This window comes from Copadichromis virginalis, linkage group LG6 (genome assembly GCF_057382275.1).
Source record: "Copadichromis virginalis isolate Kocher_CV1m ecotype Utaka linkage group LG6, C_Virginalis_male_GT1.1, whole genome shotgun sequence".
Classification (NCBI taxonomy): Eukaryota; Metazoa; Chordata; class Actinopteri; order Cichliformes; family Cichlidae; genus Copadichromis; species Copadichromis virginalis.
Genome location: NC_140623.1, coordinates 15,114,030 through 15,133,561, shown reverse-complemented (window position 1 = coordinate 15,133,561; position 19,532 = coordinate 15,114,030). Strand labels below are relative to the sequence as shown.

Here is a 19,532-nt window from a genome sequence, read left to right as displayed (position 1 = left end):
TTGATATAATGAACAATCTGTCTGCTGCTGCAGAAACGGCAACAAAATCCGTAATTTTCTTATCCGTTTATTACCATTAAAGCAGCATGTTTTTCTCTATAAGAGATATAAAATAAGAAGAATGGCTGCACATTTTTCACAGTTTGATTCATGAATGCATTCACGTTCATGACTTTGCTTGTAATCCTTTTTGAATTCTTGGCTGCAGGTTGATTGACGAGGTAGTCGGTTAACCTGCAGTCTATTGACATGCTTGACATGACATGGAAATAATTGCAGCCCTTTGACTATGCACTTAAGCATAGTTAAGCATTGTTACGCAAAGCTGACAGAACAAAAAGGAAACAAGAGTCTTACCTGAGATCTTATCACTGAGGTTTACACTTACTTTACACCACCGGGCTTTGTAAAGCATGATGTCCACAGGTATGTGTGAGCCTTTCTTTCATTTTGTTATAAATATAAACTAAACTTGTATATAAACTGAAATATATCCACAAAAAACAATTTTTAAAGCAAACAGCGCTGTAGTAGTAAAACCATCAACCCATCCGTGATGCGGATGTTTGTTTTATAATCGGTATTGGTGTATTTTTCATGCAGTTGTAACATTTTTAAAGAAATATAGTTATTTGCATTCAAACCAATCTCAAATTCAGTGTGCGTACTCGCTACGCACGCACACACACACACACACACACACACACACACACAGGCTCTGCTGTGAGATCACATGATTTCAAGGAATCTGCGAGCTGAAGTGAAAGCGAAAGTGCGGTCGCGAACACCTGAATCAACGGTTTGAAGCGCGCATGCGCGTTTGAGCGAAAGCAGGAGCGCGTACGTTCTCTGAAAACGAAATCATCTTTTTTATCAAACGAGTTGCGACTTTCTGGGGGCGAGAAGCCGACTGTAGCTCACTGCTGAGACACGTAAGTAGGCTTAATTATTCCTTTAGCTCACATTGTCGCTGAAGCTTGAGGCGGACCGCTGTTGAAGGAATCCAAGAAAGCTGAAAAAGAAAAGTGTCATTTTCTCATTAAGTGTGGGAACTTGTGACAAGCTTTTCCAATTTCTTTAAAACACATCAGCGTGACGGAGGTAGCTGAACTCCACCTTCAAAAATCCCCCCACCTTAAGTAAATCTGTTGTATAGCACAGAATTTTGCAGCTGAATCTGTGGAGGATGTTTGGCCACATTTGAGCTTTTTCTAAACACTTTTGCAGCTCTTTGCAGTTTTAACTCGTCCTGCTGGTTTTACTGTTATTTCCGAGCTCCAGCACTCTGTGTGAAATGCCACCGTGTCTCTGATTTAAGGTGTGAGTCATAAATGCTCTCCTCTTGGGCTAAAGTAACGCCGTGTCATTGCCCTGCTCCACTGCTTAATATCTGTGGGCGTGTGAACCTATGAATTAAAACCTTAAAATCGTTGTCACTGGTTCTTTTAAATATATATAGATATATATAATATGTCTGTGTGTGTGTGTGTGTGTGTGTGTGTGTGTGTGTGTGTGTGTGTGTGAGAGAGAGAGATAATGATAGACTTTTACGTCATTGTGAGACAAAACTGTTATGTTAGCTGATAAAATGCAGCTGTAAGCTCATTGCAAACACTGACACTAGAAAAAATGAAGTTATTATAACTCAGTGTAATATTTATAAACATTGACAATAAAAAAGGGAAAATAAAATTAATTTGAACTGTTAAAATATATACATTCTCTACTCACTGCTTGGTACACACTGTACTCCTTAGAAAGTATTGATCAGCATCAAGTATTTGCATTTTATTCTTTATTGTAATGTAATTTTTTATTTGCTTATCTTAAATTTGAAACACAAAAATCTGTACAGGACGGTTAAAATGTTTTCATTGCTTTTGTTTTAAATGAAAAGCAGAAAATGTCACCACTAATCTGCTTACCTCACACTTCAGAGGAAATTAAGTCTTTTTATACACCTTTTTAGTCTCGCTTGATTGAGAAAGTGAAAGCGTTCTTCTGTCATCAGTTGTGTTGTAGCCGCCCTTACTGGTGGTTTGTAACACACAAACATGTGGTTTACTGTCAGCCGCACACCCTTTAAGTCTGGATTGGGCACCCATGCTGGGAGCGTGTGCCATGACAGTGTGCGTTACGCTATATAAAGCCAGGGCGTGTTTCAAACATCAGCTGTGCGCTCATCAGGAGGCATAAAACATGTACACCAGAAATGACAATGTGATTAATGCGATGTTAAGTGTTTGTGAAAAGCTGAGGATTAAAGTTACAATATAAACTCTCTGCAGCATGGCGTCTCAAAGTGCACTGAGCAACAGATGACCAGCCGGGAAGGAGTGAATGATGGAGGATCTGCCAGTGAAAAACGGAGTAACTGGTGCAACAGGTGGTCAAGAGGAGGATTGTTCTTTGTAGGATGGTCAGAGACAATTGCAATAAAGTGGTAGTACAAAGCCCAAAACAGAGCCACGCAGCCGAACCACAGAGCCCGAGTGAGCCCTCTGAAGAACACCGGGAACAGAGCCCAAACAGAGCGGAGTCGAGAGAGCTGGATTTACTGCACTGGGTCAAAAACAACTGTGAGGAAGACGCTGAGCTCTGGGTTAGTGTTCGCGATCACTCACTGCTGATTTTACTCATGTTGTTTTTGGTGATAGATTGTTTAAATATTAAAAGCACTCAGCAGGCAGAATACCACATTTTATGCCTTTATTGATTATTCGATCATTAACATGTGTGCACTAAACAACTTTAATGTTGCAGCTTTTTAACTACTTTACACACTGCTGGGAACTGTCTTAAATGTCCATCACAGCTCATTTGTCAATTATACATTTGTATAGATCAAAACTAGTAGCTACTGTTATCAAACAGATACAGTGGAGGAAACAGCAGTTTCCCTCAAAGTGAGTAAAATTGAATGCATTTATAAAGATTTTCAGATGTACAGAACAAGTACTTGAGCGTGTACTTTTAGGCAATGTCGTGCAAAAGTATATTTTTAAATCCGTTTCTTTTTCATTTAAGTTAGGCTAAAAGCGAAACTAAATAATAATGCGATTGAAAAATTCAACGGTGTTTGTTTTACATTATTAACAGTATGATGGATACTAATATAATATGACAACATTTGTAAAAGTGAAACTACAAGTGACCCACAAACGTTTGTTTTTAAACTGCTATCAAAATAAAAGCTGATAAATTTATTAAGGAAAATAAACGATATGGCTGGAGCGTGGTGGTAATAAACTCGGTCACTCAGACCAGGTCGGTACAAAATGACACTCCCCGACAGGAAATCGTTGTTGTTACAAGGAAAGTGTTTGGAAGCCTGCCTGGCTTTATCATTGGACTTTGAACCTGAGCATGCCTCCCCCTCATGAGCCAAGGATTTACAGCACCATTATGGTGTTGGTAGTGGTCTTACAATGTTATCGCCCACAGAGCGCATCTTGTGTCAGAGCAAAACGTTACAAGTGGCGCTTATGGAAATTAACACGTGAAGTGAACTGATAAAGTTTCTAGTAAATGACCCAAGCATTGAGTTCACGCTGAGAAAGTGAAAGAACCCTTTGTGGTATGGCGGTTTCAGCTATTCGGAAAGTTTCCAGCAACATTCCTTGCTGTACATTTTTTGTTTATTACATAAGACGCCGAGTCACAAGTTCACGTGATGAGCAAGCTTAACAAAAAAGAAAAAAAGCACTCTAATTTTTAAAAAAAAAAGACATTTCAAAGATTTTAAAATTCTTTGAAATGTTTTTTTTTCTCTAAGTGGCTGTATAGTTGCACCACAAACCTTACAAATCAGATTTTTGTAAGTTTCAGTTTCTTTCTGATACCTCATTTGTGACCGATGTGCAATAATTTGTTCTAAAAATACTTGACAGGCGTCATTTAAGTTTCATTTAAAGTAAACTATTATGCTTATTTTAACTTTCAATGTTTTATTTTATTAATGGACCATAGTGTTTTTTGCTTTATTCACAGTTATGCCTTTCAGTTCATCACTGATCTGAAACAAGCTGCTGTAGCTCCTCCCCCTTTAAGGCCACCCCCTCTTTAAGCCAGCTTTCTTCTAATTGGCTGCTCCTTTAAAACAAAAGAGCAGTGGGTGGGTGGGGCTTGATGTCATGCAAAAGCAAGACTCAAACAGACTGTGGGAGAGTATCTTCTGGCTGGCGGGGAGCGCTTGTGCACTGACCTCATCACTTAAAACTTTGCCTCACGTTTTTAAAGAAAAGCAACACAGGCAACATATATTTAGCCTTAGAGGCAAAGCCGAGGGCAAGAAAAAGCACAGCCTTCATTTTTGTTTAATCAGATTAGGAGCTGTTCGCTGTAGGCAGTGAAATCTCTGGTGTACCATCAGCAATAAAGACCCTGCAGCCACCAGAGAACACTTTGATTTATGTGCGTTTTTCATCATATTGACTGGACACGTCTGATCTTCTCCGCTGTAGGAAGTGACTGGAGCTGATTCCGATGGGTTGCCCACACACCTCCGTCCGTTCACCAGCGAAGCAGAGTATAAACTAGTAAAAAGTACTTACCAGCAGCTTCTGCAGAGTGATTACTACTGGGGATCCCTGACCATGGAAGAAGCCCACGGAAAACTCAAAAATGCTCCTGCTGGAACCTTCCTTATCAGGTAGTCAGCGCTGTTTTTCTTTATTTCTCTCTTTAACTGTTGTGTTTTTTTCCTGCTTTTTTCCCCCTTCATCCCATTAAAGCTAAACCAATGCAGTCCATCTCATTTGCCAAGCTCATGTGTAGTGACTGTTGCAGGGACAGCGGGCAGCCGGATGTTTTCTTCACTCTGAGTTACCAAAGCGACGATGGCCCGACGAGTATTCGCATCCAGCTGAACAAGCTCCACTTCAATCTGTTTGGCAGCCAGAGGACTTTTCCTTCACTCTTTGCTCTGCTGACTTACTACACCAGCTCCTGCTGTAAACTGACGGTGCCCTTTCGTATTCACCGCCCAGAGGGTCTGAAACAGATGTGCAGGAGGGCGTTTGTAGGCATGTTTGGAGCAGATAGGATAAGCACATTACCTGGTCTCAACAAGCAAGTGAGAAGCTACCTTTGGGCATACCCTCACCCTATATAGACCCATGTGCTCCAAGTTTCTGTGTCAGGACGTTGTGCTATCACAAGGATAAAGAATTTTATTTCTTACTTTTTAAAGAAGTTATCCTTTGTACTATAAATGAGAGATAATAGAAGATCACTGCAGGTGACTGCTATGAATGATATTATTGGAGAGACAAGCGAGTAGAAGGCCGTAACCATCACAGGTAGAAATGGCTACATGAGGTAATTCAGGCAACCTGCGGCACAGATGGACAACCTGAAGGTTTCTGGTTGTTGAGAGGTTATTTGCACACCTTCTGAAAATGTATTGTTTTACAGATTTGACAAAGCACGTGTTAACGTTGTTTTGTTTTGGGGTTTGTTTTGGGGGGGGGTTTATATGCACTGTCAGAAGTCAACAATGATTATTTATATAACTAAAGTTTCTAGCAATTTTCCCTTTAAAGGCTGCACCACTGCCTGTATGGTGACATTTCAGTTTGTCGTGCCTATGAAAATGTCATAACTGCTGCTGTTTAAAGCTGCACTAGCTGATATCTGAACTTATGAACGCATGAGCAAGCAGCCATGTCAACAGCTCATGAACGTGAGGGTAAATCAACTGTAAAAATCCACTTGGAGTGATGGTTTCTGGCTCGTTCCTTCTCTTTCTTTTTTTGCGTTGCTTGTTTGGTAACATTAGGTTAATTATCTCAATATCTTGGTACAAAGGTTCATTTGCTCTGGATGATGGGGGGAAACAGAGGAACGGATTCCAACCGCTAAATTGATGTTTATAATTCACAGAATTTGCAGTTAATACGATTCAGATATCGGTTAACTTCGCCGCGGTTCTTTATGAGGTTGCAGATGTAATCTTCCCATTACAGAAGGAATCCTCTTTTTCTGTTATCTCACAAAAAGAGGATTCCTCCAGCTGTAGCTGACCTTAGATTCTGTAGTTTTGCTCTCACCTGTATTTAAAAAAAGCATCGACTTTGTGTTTTTTGTCTTTCTGTTGGGGTTTTGTGTTGGCCTTCTCCTGCCTGGCTGTCAAGGGGGTCGGCTACAGCAGCTAAACTAAGCAGCAGAGTTGACTGAATGTTTGTTTTTGTCACTTTCGTCTGTGTAGATTCCACCATAATTCTTTTTTTATGTAAAAGTATTGATTAATGCAACTGATCAACACTTGAAATGATTCTAGTTACTGTCTTTGGTCTTCTGGTACAATATGCATGTAATATTGTCTTGTTCATATTGAATAAATAATTTTTTATACTAGATAAAATATATGTAAACCTAAGACTTGATTACTGCCCACTCAAAGACAGGAAGAGGAATACAAATCACTTCCTTTCTAGTAAGTATGTAAGCTTTGAAGGTAAACATGACAAAAACCTAGAGAATTTTTCAAAACAAGAGTAAACAAACACAAGTGTAAATATATTAGTTTTTAGCTGTTTTTTGGCTTTTATTTTGGGGGGGGGGGGGGGGTTTAGCCATTGAAGGTTTTGGTCCTGTCAGTTCACCAACAGCTACAGTACACTGTGCAGAGCATTACGAGACAGTAGTGTAAAAAAATGACGCTTTGCTTGCTGTGCTCTGCTCAACTTTATGACAGTGGGACATGAGTCTATTTTTAGTAGTTGTTAGTAACAGGATACACATGTACTTCTCAAGATGCGATTGAGGTGCAGGTTTTAATCACTTTTCATGCATTTTCAGAGGCTCATTATTAATCGGGACAGCTGACCGACGAGCACTTTCTTTATTGCACATCAAACAGCTATGACCTTTAAAATATTTTAAAGTCAGGTGACTTTTGTCTTTTTATCTAAACAATAGATCAAAAAAACTTAATTGGCAAGTGAAAGCAAAACTTAAAAAAACAAGTAAAAGGAAAGCCTTACACGCCACTCTCCAGGCAAAAGTCTCGCCCCTACCTTACTTTATCTGTAAACTTGACCTTCTTTTTGCAGTTTTATTTATTTATTTTGCAGTTTTAAAGTGACACATATTTCAGAAACAATAGTTTCAGATTGTTAAAGGACCAATGCGATGGTTTCAGTGGAAGCCTTGTTTGCATTCCTTTTCTGAAGTGTTTAGTATGAATCAGTCACAAAGATCACCTCTGTGAGCATGACTAACTACATGTCTGTGTGATTTCATTTTAACCAGACTGACTCTGTGTGGGTGAATTAAGGCCCACGTCTTAATTTGGGCTCTGTGCTGCATTTAGCGGTGTTACTCCGGCCTGGTATAAAGCTGACGCTCAGCTGAAAAGCTTTTTGATCATTCGTTCAGACAAGCGGTGTGCACACAATGCAGTGCAAAAGTGTGCACATACGCACATTATAGATTTTTTGTGGCTTTCCGTCATCTGTTCCACTTCCTGTCCTAAATCTGACTGGCAGTGTCCCCTTTAGTCTAAATTAGCCCTGCACCAGGGACACACACACACACACACACATATCCACACTTTCCTGATCCTCAAATTATCTTTGTCTCATTAACCTTAAACAGGCTGATGTGAAAAAAAACACCACTGCTGTGACACACATAAACGCGAGGAGAGCTTATTTGTTGAACCCCTTCCAACAACAATGCAAAGGTAAAGAGCTTTTTATAAAAGGCTTGTTAAGCATTAACAGCTCATATCAGTAGCATTAAAATGGACATGCTCAAAGGCCTGTATAGATTTTAAAAGTGCTGTGAGTTACACCAGTGAGAAAATAGCCCCATCTGTCTTTATTGCTTATATATAGATACCGTATTGGAAATATGCCCATGTCTGTGGGCAGGCACATCATCAGCCTGGGCTTTCACGGCTGGAGCCTCGGGATCTTATTAATGAATAATATTAATCAATAATATGGTAAATACATAATCATCACATCAAAAATTTGATGTTTGGATCATTGAATTGGCATGTGATAATTGCATTGCTTTTACAACCAGTACAGGAGAGGGAACAGGAGGAGTGGGCAGAGGAGATGAAGAGTGCAGCAGGTTGATGACACAGTAAAAGAGCAGGAAAGGTGATGAAGAGGTGAGCACAGAAAAGACCAGACAGAGGCAGCACAGTTTGGAAGGGCTCAATATGACACAACAGAAGCAGAAACAACGAGAAAAACTGAACTAACATTATCAATGTGTCAACATGCAGCCTTATACATGAGTGCTTTATCAGCATTGTGGTTTTACTACTGATGCTCAAAGTCAGCCTAAAGCAGGGATTACACTTTCTGCTAGGGGTTAGATGGCTAGCGCGGGGCTCCACGTGGACGTCCACATGCCTTCCTGATTTACATCACAGTACAGCAGCTGTGAATCATAATGTGGTGTTCTTAAAGCAGATGTCAAAGAAGTATAGAGTCAATGAGTCCATGTCAATGTCCACAAAGGAGTATAATCTAGGCTTAGCACCCCTGACTTTAACCATTAGCTCTGATATTTGATAATAATTTTACTTTATAATCTAACTTCAAAAATGTGTTTCTGAGCGAAAATCCAAGAAGATTTCAGGGATGGGTCGAGGCACCACTGTTGTAAGGTCTTGGCAACGCTTCTGTTTGTGACCCATAAAGCTGGAAGAGACCACTTCTCTCTTCTTGGTGTCCTACTTCCCCTGTCCTCAGTATTGAGGGGTGGGCTCATGTTTGAGCAGGACCTTCAGTTTGATCCCAGCTGCACACCTGAAATCTCTGTATAAGGAAGACATTCTAAATATCTTAGTCATAGTTTCTGCCATTAGGTGTTTCCCAGGTCACATTTTACTGTGATCTCACACACACGCACACACGCACACACACTCCAGCACAGCTCGAGTGTGACTAGTTATTATTATTAAAAAACTGCTGGGTGTCCCGTGTGGTCGCGCGATCCCGGTCATAGCTATGAGCACGCCTCTTGCACGCGACTGCGTGTTTATATGACCTTTCTGACCGGTGACCCTCAGGAGGGGACCTTATCGCTCAGGGGTTACAACAACTGGAGTGGCACGCGTGCGTGTGTAGTACTTGTTTATGTAATGCCATATGTAATTGTGACCGCTCGCGTGTGCGTGCGCGCGCTGGATCTGGCGCGAGCTGGTCCAGCACCGCGGCGGCGACAGCGGTCGCACGTTAAACATCAGCCACCCATGCGTGTTATTCTGCGGACTGGGGACTCGTGAGATTTGAGCTGTGCGGGCTTGACCCGACAGATGGGAGGGCGCTCGAGCTCCACCGTTTTCACGCACGGCACGCACGTCGACCCGGTGAAATCGTCACGCTGATAGAATCTGTGGAATCTGTCGCGAGTGTTCCTGCGCGCGCGGTCGGAGAGCATCCCGACAGAGAGCGAGGTCCGGTCGGTCGGTCTGTAGTCGGTGTGGGTCCGCGGAAGGCTTTAGCGTGCAGGGGAGCTGCAGAGGGACTTGCGCTGGACTCCTTGGCCGAATCAGAGCATCCCATTCCCGGCAGCATCCATCCCTCCGCGCCTCAGCTCCAGCGGGAGGCCGGGAGCGGCGGCAGGATGTAGCAGCGGATTAACGGAGGAGAGAGGGGCGCTCAGAGGAAGAGAGCGGGACCGAGGCGGGACGGAGGGGACATGGGGAAGGACCAGGAGCTGCTCCAGGCCGTGAAGACCGAAGACCTGCTGACAGCTCAGCGGCTTCTACAGAGACCACGGCCAGGGAAAGCCAGTCAGTATCCATCCATCCATCCTCCTGTCTCTGTGTCACACACACACACACACACACACACACACACACACACACACACACACACACACACTGCCCGTCATTATCAGGTCAGGACAGTGCAGGCTAAATCTGATGTGATGCCATTTAGCCTAAATGGTGCACTGTGCGTGTTTGTGTGATGGCGTGCGTTTCTCCTGCACGCGTGTGTGTGTGTGTGCTATGACGTTGAGTTTGTGATAGTGATGACGTTGCACATGTGTGAGAACAGTCATCAGGATGTAATCTGAAATTAGGAGCGCTTGTCATCCCATTCCCCACAACTGATCTTTTCTGTGTGTGTGTGTGTGTGTGTGTGTGTGTGTGTGTGTGTGTGTGTGTGCGTATGCGCGTGTCTACGTGCGTGCGCGTGTCAGACAGAAAGGTGGAAAGTGGGTACGCACATAGGCCGTGCACCGCTCGCGGGACAGGGGGATTATTGGTGTGTGAAGACGCCAGATGTTAGTGGTAATAATGTGACGATCGTACACGTGCAGACATTTGCGTGCGCGCGCACAAATGTGATGCTAAAGCATGCATGTGCGCGGGTGCCTAACATGGAGTCAGCTGGGACTTGAGGTGATAATTAGATTTCAATTACAGCGCTGAAACATCTCTCCTCCTCTGCAGTTTCACCATAAGACCCCTCTAAGCGCCTCTGCTTCTCTTCCTTCTCTCACCTCATTTCCTCTGCTCTGGCTTCTTCTCGCCTCTCCTCTCCCCGTGTTTCATCTTGTCTTCTCTCATATCATCTCTTGCCTTCTACTCCTGCGCTTTCCCTGTCTCTACCCTACCCCCCTTCTCATCTACCGTCCTGTGTCATTTTCTTCATTCACTCATATCCTTTCACGTCCTGTCTCCTTCCTGCCTATTCACCTGTTTTCCCCTTTTTTCATTTCCTCCTTCCTCCCTCACTCGTACCTCCTTTCCACTCCTTCTAACCGTGCTGCTCATGTTTCTGCCTCTGTCATCTCTCTCCTCTTCTACCCCCCACCACACACACACCAGAGGTGTGGACTCGAGTCACATGACTTGTGTAACCGGTGTGATTCTGCGTTGTGTCTGATAAAAAAGGTAAAAGAAAGAAAGACCTCCAAGTAAATAATTTGCCTACTCCAGCTCCTCTCCCACAGGGGAATTGTAGAAAAAGGGCTGGCATTTATTTTTACATTAAACATAAAATATGCATTTACACGTAACATATTTGACATAAGATAAAACAAAAACAACATGAAATCTGACATACCTGATAAAAAAGGTAAAAGAAAGAAAGACCTCCAAGTAAATAATTTGCCTACTCCAGCTCCTACGACCAAATACAGACAGTGGGGAAGAGGATTAGCTCAACCCACCACAGCTCCCAAGCTAGCAAGGAATACATATTCATGCTATCATTTATGGCGCCTAAAACACATTTATGACACACACATACTACACACTTATAACATCTTACAAAAACAGGCTCAATAATGACAATAACTGAATTAAAATCGCAATCATAAACATCAGGGTGGTTAAATATGAATTATGTGTGCTTTAAGGTGCTGGAAAGAAATGACACCCACCTCTCCCACAGGGGAATTGTAGAAAAAGGGGAGAGGCAAAAGGGGTACACTGTATTTATAGTATTGCACCAAAGAAGAAGAAAAGAATGAGGAGGGGCTCTAACTGATAATGAACACAACTACAGGCTTGGAGGTCCTAAAAGTCAGGTATAAAAGGAGAAGTTTGGGGGTTTAGAACACATTTTGTGTAATTATAACAATGTTATTTATGACTCTGTTACATTCACCCCCCAAGAATTACACAAAATCCTAAAGGGTACACCAAAAAAAAAAATATAAACCCACAATAACAGATACAGTGGCCTCAAACAAATTCACATCGCATATACAATGAATTAGATCAGCAACATAGCTTCCTCCAAGGAGGATAAGAGACCTGAGACCTGCTCGGCGCCTAGCAAGATCCCAGGACTTTCTATAGACAAAATGAGGTGCCATTTACACCACACAAAACAGGCCATAATATCTATGGGCGTCACTATCAGACTGCACAGACTGACAAAATACAATGAACTCTGTGCCTGTATTATTCTTTTCCAAAAACAATAGCAATGAAAAACATACAGAAATAAGCAAATTCACACATCAATAACCGCTGCTTGAACAGGTTCAACACCAAGGAGTGTTTCAAGTTGAGCCATTGATTCAATCAAGCGACGAACTGGTTTAATGATTCTACCAAAACGTGTGGTAAGTCCTTGATCCACGTCCACATTTTTGGGTTCAAGAGAATGAAAAGTGTGGGACGGGAAAGCAGCAGGGGAGCCTGGGGAGGCTCCATCACCAGCCAGCCCACCAAGATCAGAAACACCCATTATGGGAGGGGTCCCATGAACGCCATCTTCGACCGGGTCAGCGGCAGATTGCTGATGGATCCATGATAGTGTGCGGTCATCACACTCGCCAATGCTGGAGACGGAATCCACAGTCCAGGTGGCAGGAGGTACAGCTCCTGTGCCCCCAAAAGATGTCACAGACCCATCCAGGTCAGACTCAGCGGGGCCACTGACAACGCTCACAGCAGGATGTGCAGCATCGTCATTCAGTGTTGTGTCCAAGGGCAAAAAGTTAACTTGAAGGAGCAGGTTGCGATGCACCACACGCTCATGACCTTCTTTGTCTCTGATACGGCAGATGTGAAGAGCAGGATCCAAGTCAACTACCGTGTACACAACAGGTTCCCATTTGTCAGAGAGCTTCCTTTTTCCTCTGACTCCCTTGTTTGCCAACAACACCTGGTCCCCTAGTGAAAGAGGCAGACCCTTCACTTTTCTGTTGTACTGGTCAGACTGGTGTCTCTGCTCCATTGTGCTGTGTTCCTGGGCTCGGAGCATGGCAGAGCGCAGGTCATCCATCAGTGACTTGACATAGGTATCATAGTCACAAATGGTGTCATCATGAAGGACATCCCGAAACATGAGGTCAACTGGCAACCTTGGCACCCTCCCAAACATCAGGTAGAATGGCGCAAAGCCGGTGGTCTCGTGTGCCGTACAGTTATACACAAACGTCATGGACTGTATCATCTGCGGCCATTTCTGCTTACATCTGGGGGGGAGGGACCGTAACATGTTTCCAAGGGTGCGATTAAATCTCTCTGTGGTACCATTACCCATGGGGTGGTATGGTGAAGTGTGGGATTTGGCAACGCCACCCAAAACCAGAAGCTCTGCAAGCAGCTCACTCTCAAAACTAGCTCCCTGGTCAGAGTGAATGCGCTGAGGGAAGCCATACACACAGAAGAATCCATCCCAGAGCTTTTTAGCAACTCTCTTAGCTGTCTGATCCTGGCATTGGAATGCATGTGCTAATTTTGTGAAGTGGTCAGTAATCACAAGGACATCCACAGACTTGTTGTTGCTGTCCTCAGCTGACCAGAAGTCAATGCACACAAGTTCCAGTGGAGCACAGGTCTTAATGCTTTCCAACGGGGCCCTAGCTGCTGGCTCTGGGGTCTTGCTGAGAACACACCTGCGGCAATTTCTCACATGACCGCGCACATCCTTCTCCATATCATACCAGAAAAAACGCTGACGAGCCAAGGAGAGTGTGCGAGGTTGACCTTGATGACCAGCATTGTCGTGTATGCCAGACAGCACCACTTGTTTTAGGGAGTCAGGTACCACAAACTGGAATCTCTTGTGTTTGGTCAGTGGGTCCCTCACGACTCTGTAGAGGACACCATTGAGGAATGTGAGCTTATCCCATTGTTTCAGGAGCCGCAACGTATGTTGGTTCTCATGACAGCGCTCACGTCTGGAGGGTCTGCGCTTACGCTCAACATAGCGGGCTACTCTGGAGATCACAGGATCCCCTGTTTGATGAGACAGGAGATCAGCACGGGACAGCGCATGAGTAACATCACAGTCAGGTGGACTGATGGAGGTTAGGTGACCAGCGAGGGATGTTGCACGCTGGCGAGAAGCAGACTCCCACTCACAGAGCGAAGACATGAGAGAAGACACGTCATCAGTTGACAGAGACACATCAAGCACAGCAGAGGGTGGAGCACTGCGTATCGATTGAGGTTGACAGGTCAAACGGAAGGCATCTTGGACACTGGCATCTTTCACACCAGTGACTTGCTCTAGCAGCTCAAAGTAGGGCTCCGACAGGAGCCGCTGGGCCAACGGCCTCACAAATGGTTCCCTGCTCAGGGTGTCTGCCACAATGTTCAGCTTTCCAGGAACATATTTGATCTCAAAGCAGTATGGTGCAAGCTTAGAGACCCAACGCTGTTCACAGGCATCCAGCTTTGGCTTAGTCAGAATGTATGTGAGAGGATTGTTATCAGTCCAGACAGTGAACCGATGACCCTTGAGCCAGTGGCTGAACTTATCGCACACAGCCCACTTCAGAGCCAAAAATTCGAGCCGGTGTGCTGGGTATTTGGCCTGACTGCGGCTGAGAGACTTACTAGCAAAGGCTATAGGTCTTGCTCTCTCCTCACCAGCTGGCACCTGGGATAAGACAGCACCCAGCCCATCCATGGAAGCGTCAGTTGAAAGGATGAATGGCCTCTCAAAATCAGGATGTGCCAGCACCGCACAGCTGAGGAGTGCACCTTTGAGTCCCTCAAATGCTTTCTCACAAGCAGGAGTCCAATCTTGAGGGGTGAGCTTGCGAAAAGTTCCAGGTTTCCGACTCCCATGGCAGCCTTTAGTCCTCTTCTGACCGGCAGTTAGAGCAAAGAGTGGCTTCGCAATACGAGAGCACCCTGGAATAAAATGCTGGTAAAACATCACCATGCCAAGGAAGGATCTCACTTTCCTCTGAGAAGGGGTGCAACCGTCACCATCCATAAGGTCAGTCTTCTGAAAATTGGCGATAACCCTCACTTTATCCTGATCAACCGAGACACCACCAGCATCCACGACATGACCCAAAAACCTCACAGAGCGTCTGAGAAAGTGACATTTTTTCTGCGCCAGCTTCAGATTGCTGGTCCTCAGGCGAGAGAAAACAATCTCAAGACGTCTTAGGGCCTCCTCTTCTGAAGGCGCAAACACCAGCAGGTCATCAAGATAACACAGGAGGCTGGAAAAGTTCAAATCACCAAAGATGCTGAGCATCATCCGCATGAAAGATGCTGGGCTGTTGCATAGACCCTGGGGAAGTCTGTTGTACTCATACAGGCCAAGAGGTGTAGTGAAAGCAGTGTACCGTCTGTCAGACTCATGGAGGGGAACGTTGTAGAACCCAGATGTGAGGTCCATGGTGCTGAAGAAAGCATTCCCACCAAGGGCAGCAAGACAGTCAGCCTGATGGGGCAGTGGGTGAGCATCCTTAATGGTTTTGGCATTGAGCCAGCGGAAGTCAGTGCATATCCTCAAGTCACCTGACTTCTTCCAAACCATTACCAGTGGCGAGGCGTATTCGCTGGTGGACTTACTGATGATGCCTTTCATCTCCATGTCTGACAGCACCTCTCGCAACTTGTGATAGTGAGCCGGGGGTACTCTGCGATAGGGAAGCCTGAAAGGGCGGTCGTCAGTGAGGTGGATACGATGGACAAAGTCTTTCACCTCACCACAGTCCAGTTTGTCTCTAGAGAACACATCTTGGTAAGTCAACACAAGCTCCACCAATTTCCTCTTCCACCCATCTGACACTTCACAGCCCTCAATATCAATGTCAGCCAACCCAGCATCTTTGAGTAGCTGTGCAGAGTCAGGCACAGAGTCTGATGAGGGGGGAAAACTGGTATGCTGGTCAGTCAGAGTCTCGCAGAGACCTTGAGTGATGGGCAGGTCCTCCACAGCAATACAAGGAAAGACATCCGCAATCTTAGCATTGCGACGAAGTGTCACAGGGCTCTCTGTTGGGTTAAGGACTTTCATAGGGACCCAACGATCTCCCCACATGGGTGTTATAATGCGCCCCACCATTATGTTCTTTGGAGTGGAACGGGCTGACGTGGGTTCCACAACGACAGTACTTCCTGGAGACACGAGGGCAGAAGGTGGCAGCTTTCCCCAAACTACATATTCTTTTTGTGGCAGGAGAGTGACACTCTTCCGCAACCTGACTGTACCTACTTTATCTGGCAACACAGGAGCAGACCACCGTGAGATACAGCTCAGCAACTGCAGGAAGTCTTCACAATCAGTGCCAGTGTAATTGGAGTTAATAAGCTCCCAGTACTTTGTATCAGCCTTCATCTTCTGAATGATGGGCCGGATCACATTGCTCCCCACGATGAGCTCATCTTTTTGCCCAGGAACCACAAATGTTGGTACAAGAAACCTAGTCCCATATACTTCAATGTCCAAATCATAGATGCATTTCGGTTGTGTGAGAAGGCCACCGCAACCAACCAGCACCACATTTTCAGGGATATGCTGCGGAATCAGAGCAACACCAGCGGCTCTTAGCTTGCTATCAGCCTCTTCACTTAGTGTGCATGACATACTTCCTGAATCAAGCATGCTTGTCAGGGAACACCGGCCACTGACCGACACTGGAGTGTAAAACAACTCACTAGCCCTGCCAACTCTTTGTGAACCCATAATAACAGTCTTCTCATCAGAGAGGCTACTACAGCAGTTAACATATATGGCTTCTGGGTCTGTTGCATTTCTGAGGGTTTCATCAACACTGCCCATGCTACCCCTCTCGTTACATGGGCTGGCTAGTTTAAAGCAGCATCGGTGGGAGGAGGGACTGAAACGCTTGGTTTCTGGTGCAACTGTGGGCATTCACGCCTCATGTGTCCAGGGTCAAAGCAGCTGTGGCATAGCTTGTACAGCCTACAATGCACATGGGTTGTGTGTTCATGTGAGCCACACACTCTGCACGAAGCACGATGAGCATTGTGGTGCCCATGGGAATGACCTGTGGGTTGTGGGCACCTAGGACCAGTGGCTAGTGATGCAGTGCACATGGACAGAACCTTGTCAAACAGTGCTACCATCTGTTGAACACCTGGCTCAGCTGGAGGAGGGCCAGAAACTGGCAAAGATGGGGGCATGACATGTAGAGTCAAAGGAGGACAAGCAGAGGGCTGCTGCACACTTACCATGCCATCAGAAGAGAGAGGCTGACATGTGGCTGCAGAGGGAACAGAGGGCATAGGATACGAGGCTGGCTCACGTGTTACTGGGACTGCTTGAGCACCGCTGGAGTGGGGCTGGCTGTTAACAGCGACAGGGCTCTGATGCGGGATGGACAGACTTGCTGTATTATGAGACAAAACACTAGACTGTCTCATTTTCCTCACATAGTTGTCCAGACGGCTCTGAACCTCAGCTGCAGTCCACTCCTCAGGGGCCTTCAGTTGAAAAGACAACGTAAGACTGTGGTCAGGACAGTGATTAATGAACATCGAAACAACCTCACTACTGGGGTCCTCTACCATCTTGCCGCGCCTGCGGAGACACTCATCAGCAGCATCAATAGACTTGTTCAACCGGATCCAGTAATCCATGGCGTTCTCACCTGGACGTGGCACAGTACTGTAGAAATCTTTCATGGGCAGGCTGGAATATGTCAAGTCGCTGAAGTTAGACCTCAGTATGTCAAACACAGCAGTAATAGGATCATTCCGATTCAACTCAGGGCGGCAACGAAGTGACACCTTGACCACATCTCTGGCTTTGCCAGTTAGTCTAGACATTAATATGGCAAACATTTCTTCATCTGTGTCACAGCTGATTCTGTGCAGATAACATCTCATCATGTCCTCCCATTCACCGATGGGAAATAGATCTGTGTTGTCACCCTTGAAGTATGGTGGAGCTTTGGTGTCTGACTGAACAACAACCTTCAGCTGGGACTGGTCATTGCAGCTCGAGGGCACATTCTGGGGAGACTGTGGCTGGGTGGGGGCTGGCTGGTGCATAGAGTTAAGAGAGGATGTGATATTTTCCCCAATTTGCTTTGCTAAGTCAGTGATCAAGCTGCTCAACATGTCACTAGTGACAGCCTGGGTGTGTGTTTGGCGTTCGCAAGCAGCTGGTGTGGAGCTAGCTGCTGGCATTAATGGTGAGTGCATCACTGGCTGGTCTACAGTGTGGGCACCAATACCCGGGACTACTGGCCTACCCCTCCCAAAAAACTTTGGAGCAATCTGATGACCCCTCCCCAAACCAAAGGTCATATTACTCCCCGCAGAGAACAGATCAGGCAAAGCGCTATCCACAGTTTCCTCACTTAACATGTTGGCCCAAGTGAGATATCACTGTTCAACAGCAAAAAAAAACGAGCCTAACCCCCACACACAATTATGCAAAACTTCACAAAACAATGAAATGTGGGGAGAAGAAAAAAAAACATCAAAGAATCAAAACACCATAGAAAATAAAATGTTGTTTTCTCCTCTCAATTAAAACAGGCTGTAAAAGCCAATATCAATAGAGAAAAAAAATTACAATCCGTGCCTGTATAATTTGAGGCAACAATATGAAACAGTGACAGAAATGATCACCTACGTATTTGCCCTTTAAGTTCACACGTGACAGAGATGCCTGCAAGCCAAATTACGGGGCATCGATCACACGCGATATAAAAACCTGTGAGTCAAAGCGCAGGGCACAGGATTCTGGCACACAGCTGCAGAGAGGAGGCGGGAAAACAGCGGCAGCAGAAGGAGGAGGGGTGGATCGCGGATTGGCGATGTGACGGGTCAGCGGCACCAAGTGTAACCGGTGTGATTCTGCGTTGTGTCTGATAAAAAAGGTAAAAGAAAGAAAGACCTCCAAGTAAATAATTTGCCTACTCCAGCTCCTCTCCCACAGGGGAATTGTAGAAAAAGGGCTGGCATTTATTTTTACATTAAACATAAAATATGCATTTACACGTAACATATTTGACATAAGATAAAACAAAAACAACATGAAATCTGACATACCTGATAAAAAAGGTAAAAGAAAGAAAGACCTCCAAGTAAATAATTTGCCTACTCCAGCTCCTACGACCAAATACAGACAGTGGGGAAGAGGATTAGCTCAACCCACCACAGCTCCCAAGCTAGCAAGGAATACATATTCATGCTATCATTTATGGCGCCTAAAACACATTTATGACACACACATACTACACACTTATAACATCTTACAAAAACAGGCTCAATAATGACAATAACTGAATTAAAATCGCAATCATAAACATCAGGGTGGTTAAATATGAATTATGTGTGCTTTAAGGTGCTGGAAAGAAATGACACCCACCTCTCCCACAGGGGAATTGTAGAAAAAGGGGAGAGGCAAAAGGGGTACACTGTATTTATAGTATTGCACCAAAGAAGAAGAAAAGAATGAGGAGGGGCTCTAACTGATAATGAACACAACTACAGGCTTGGAGGTCCTAAAAGTCAGGTATAAAAGGAGAAGTTTGGGGGTTTAGAACACATTTTGTGTAATTATAACAATGTTATTTATGACTCTGTTACACTTGGACTCGAGTCAGACTCGAGTCATTAATTTTATGACTTTAGACTTGACTTGAAAAAATGTTCTAAGACTTGTGACTTGACTTGGACTTTTACACCAATGACTTGGGACTTGAATTGGACTTGAACCGGTTTACTTGAAAAGACTTGATATTTTACCCCAAATATAAAATTTAACATGCATATTATATAGAGATTGAAAATGTGACGTCATTCACAGGTAGAACCGCAAAGGATTCTGGGAACTCGTGGCAAGCGGTACTAGCGCACTCAGGCTTTCAAT

The 19,532-nt window shown here is 44.7% G+C and overlaps 2 protein-coding genes across 6 annotated transcripts in view; both read left to right on the top strand.

Annotated features, from left to right (window-relative positions):
• The first annotated feature begins 46 nt into the window (after nt 1–46).
• On the top strand, nt 47–6,370 carry LOC146707497 (suppressor of cytokine signaling 1-like). 3 transcript variants are annotated; one of them, XM_085458863.1, is made up of 4 exons: nt 47–426; nt 2,289–2,602; nt 4,464–4,651; nt 4,789–6,370. In XM_085458863.1, the coding sequence occupies exons 2-4, from the start codon at nt 2,417–2,419 to the stop codon at nt 5,111–5,113; spliced, it is 699 nt and encodes a 232-aa protein (XP_085314989.1). In that variant the 5' UTR covers nt 47–426; nt 2,289–2,416; the 3' UTR covers nt 5,114–6,370. The 3 variants fall into 3 exon arrangements, with proteins under 3 accessions (XP_085314989.1, XP_085314988.1, XP_085314987.1); XM_085458862.1 differs by having other exon boundaries at nt 47–932; XM_085458861.1 differs by having other exon boundaries at nt 47–2,602.
• A 2,761-nt stretch (nt 6,371–9,131) lies between these two features.
• Nucleotides 9,132–19,532, top strand: part of LOC146707495 (uncharacterized) — a 62,766-nt gene continuing 52,365 nt past the window's right edge. For 2 of the 3 annotated variants that reach the window (XM_085458858.1, XM_085458857.1), the window contains exon 1: nt 9,136–9,760. In XM_085458858.1, the coding sequence (XP_085314984.1) occupies nt 9,667–9,760 (94 nt within the window). In that variant the 5' untranslated portion in view covers nt 9,136–9,666. Of the gene's footprint in view, nt 9,761–19,532 lie in introns of all 3 variants that reach the window. The other variant, XM_085458860.1, reaches the window with a different exon arrangement.

Bases quoted from the DNA above. Each gene is read 5' to 3' on its own strand.
- LOC146707497 (XM_085458863.1), top strand. From the start codon at position 2,417: ATGGTCAGAGACAATTGCAATAAAGTGGTAGTACAAAGCCCAAAACAG. The intron at 2,603-4,463 runs GTTAGTGTTCGC...TCTCCGCTGTAG, and splicing joins AGGAAGACGCTGAGCTCTGG to GAAGTGACTGGAGCTGATTC. The intron at 4,652-4,788 runs GTAGTCAGCGCT...TGACTGTTGCAG, and splicing joins GCTGGAACCTTCCTTATCAG to GGACAGCGGGCAGCCGGATG.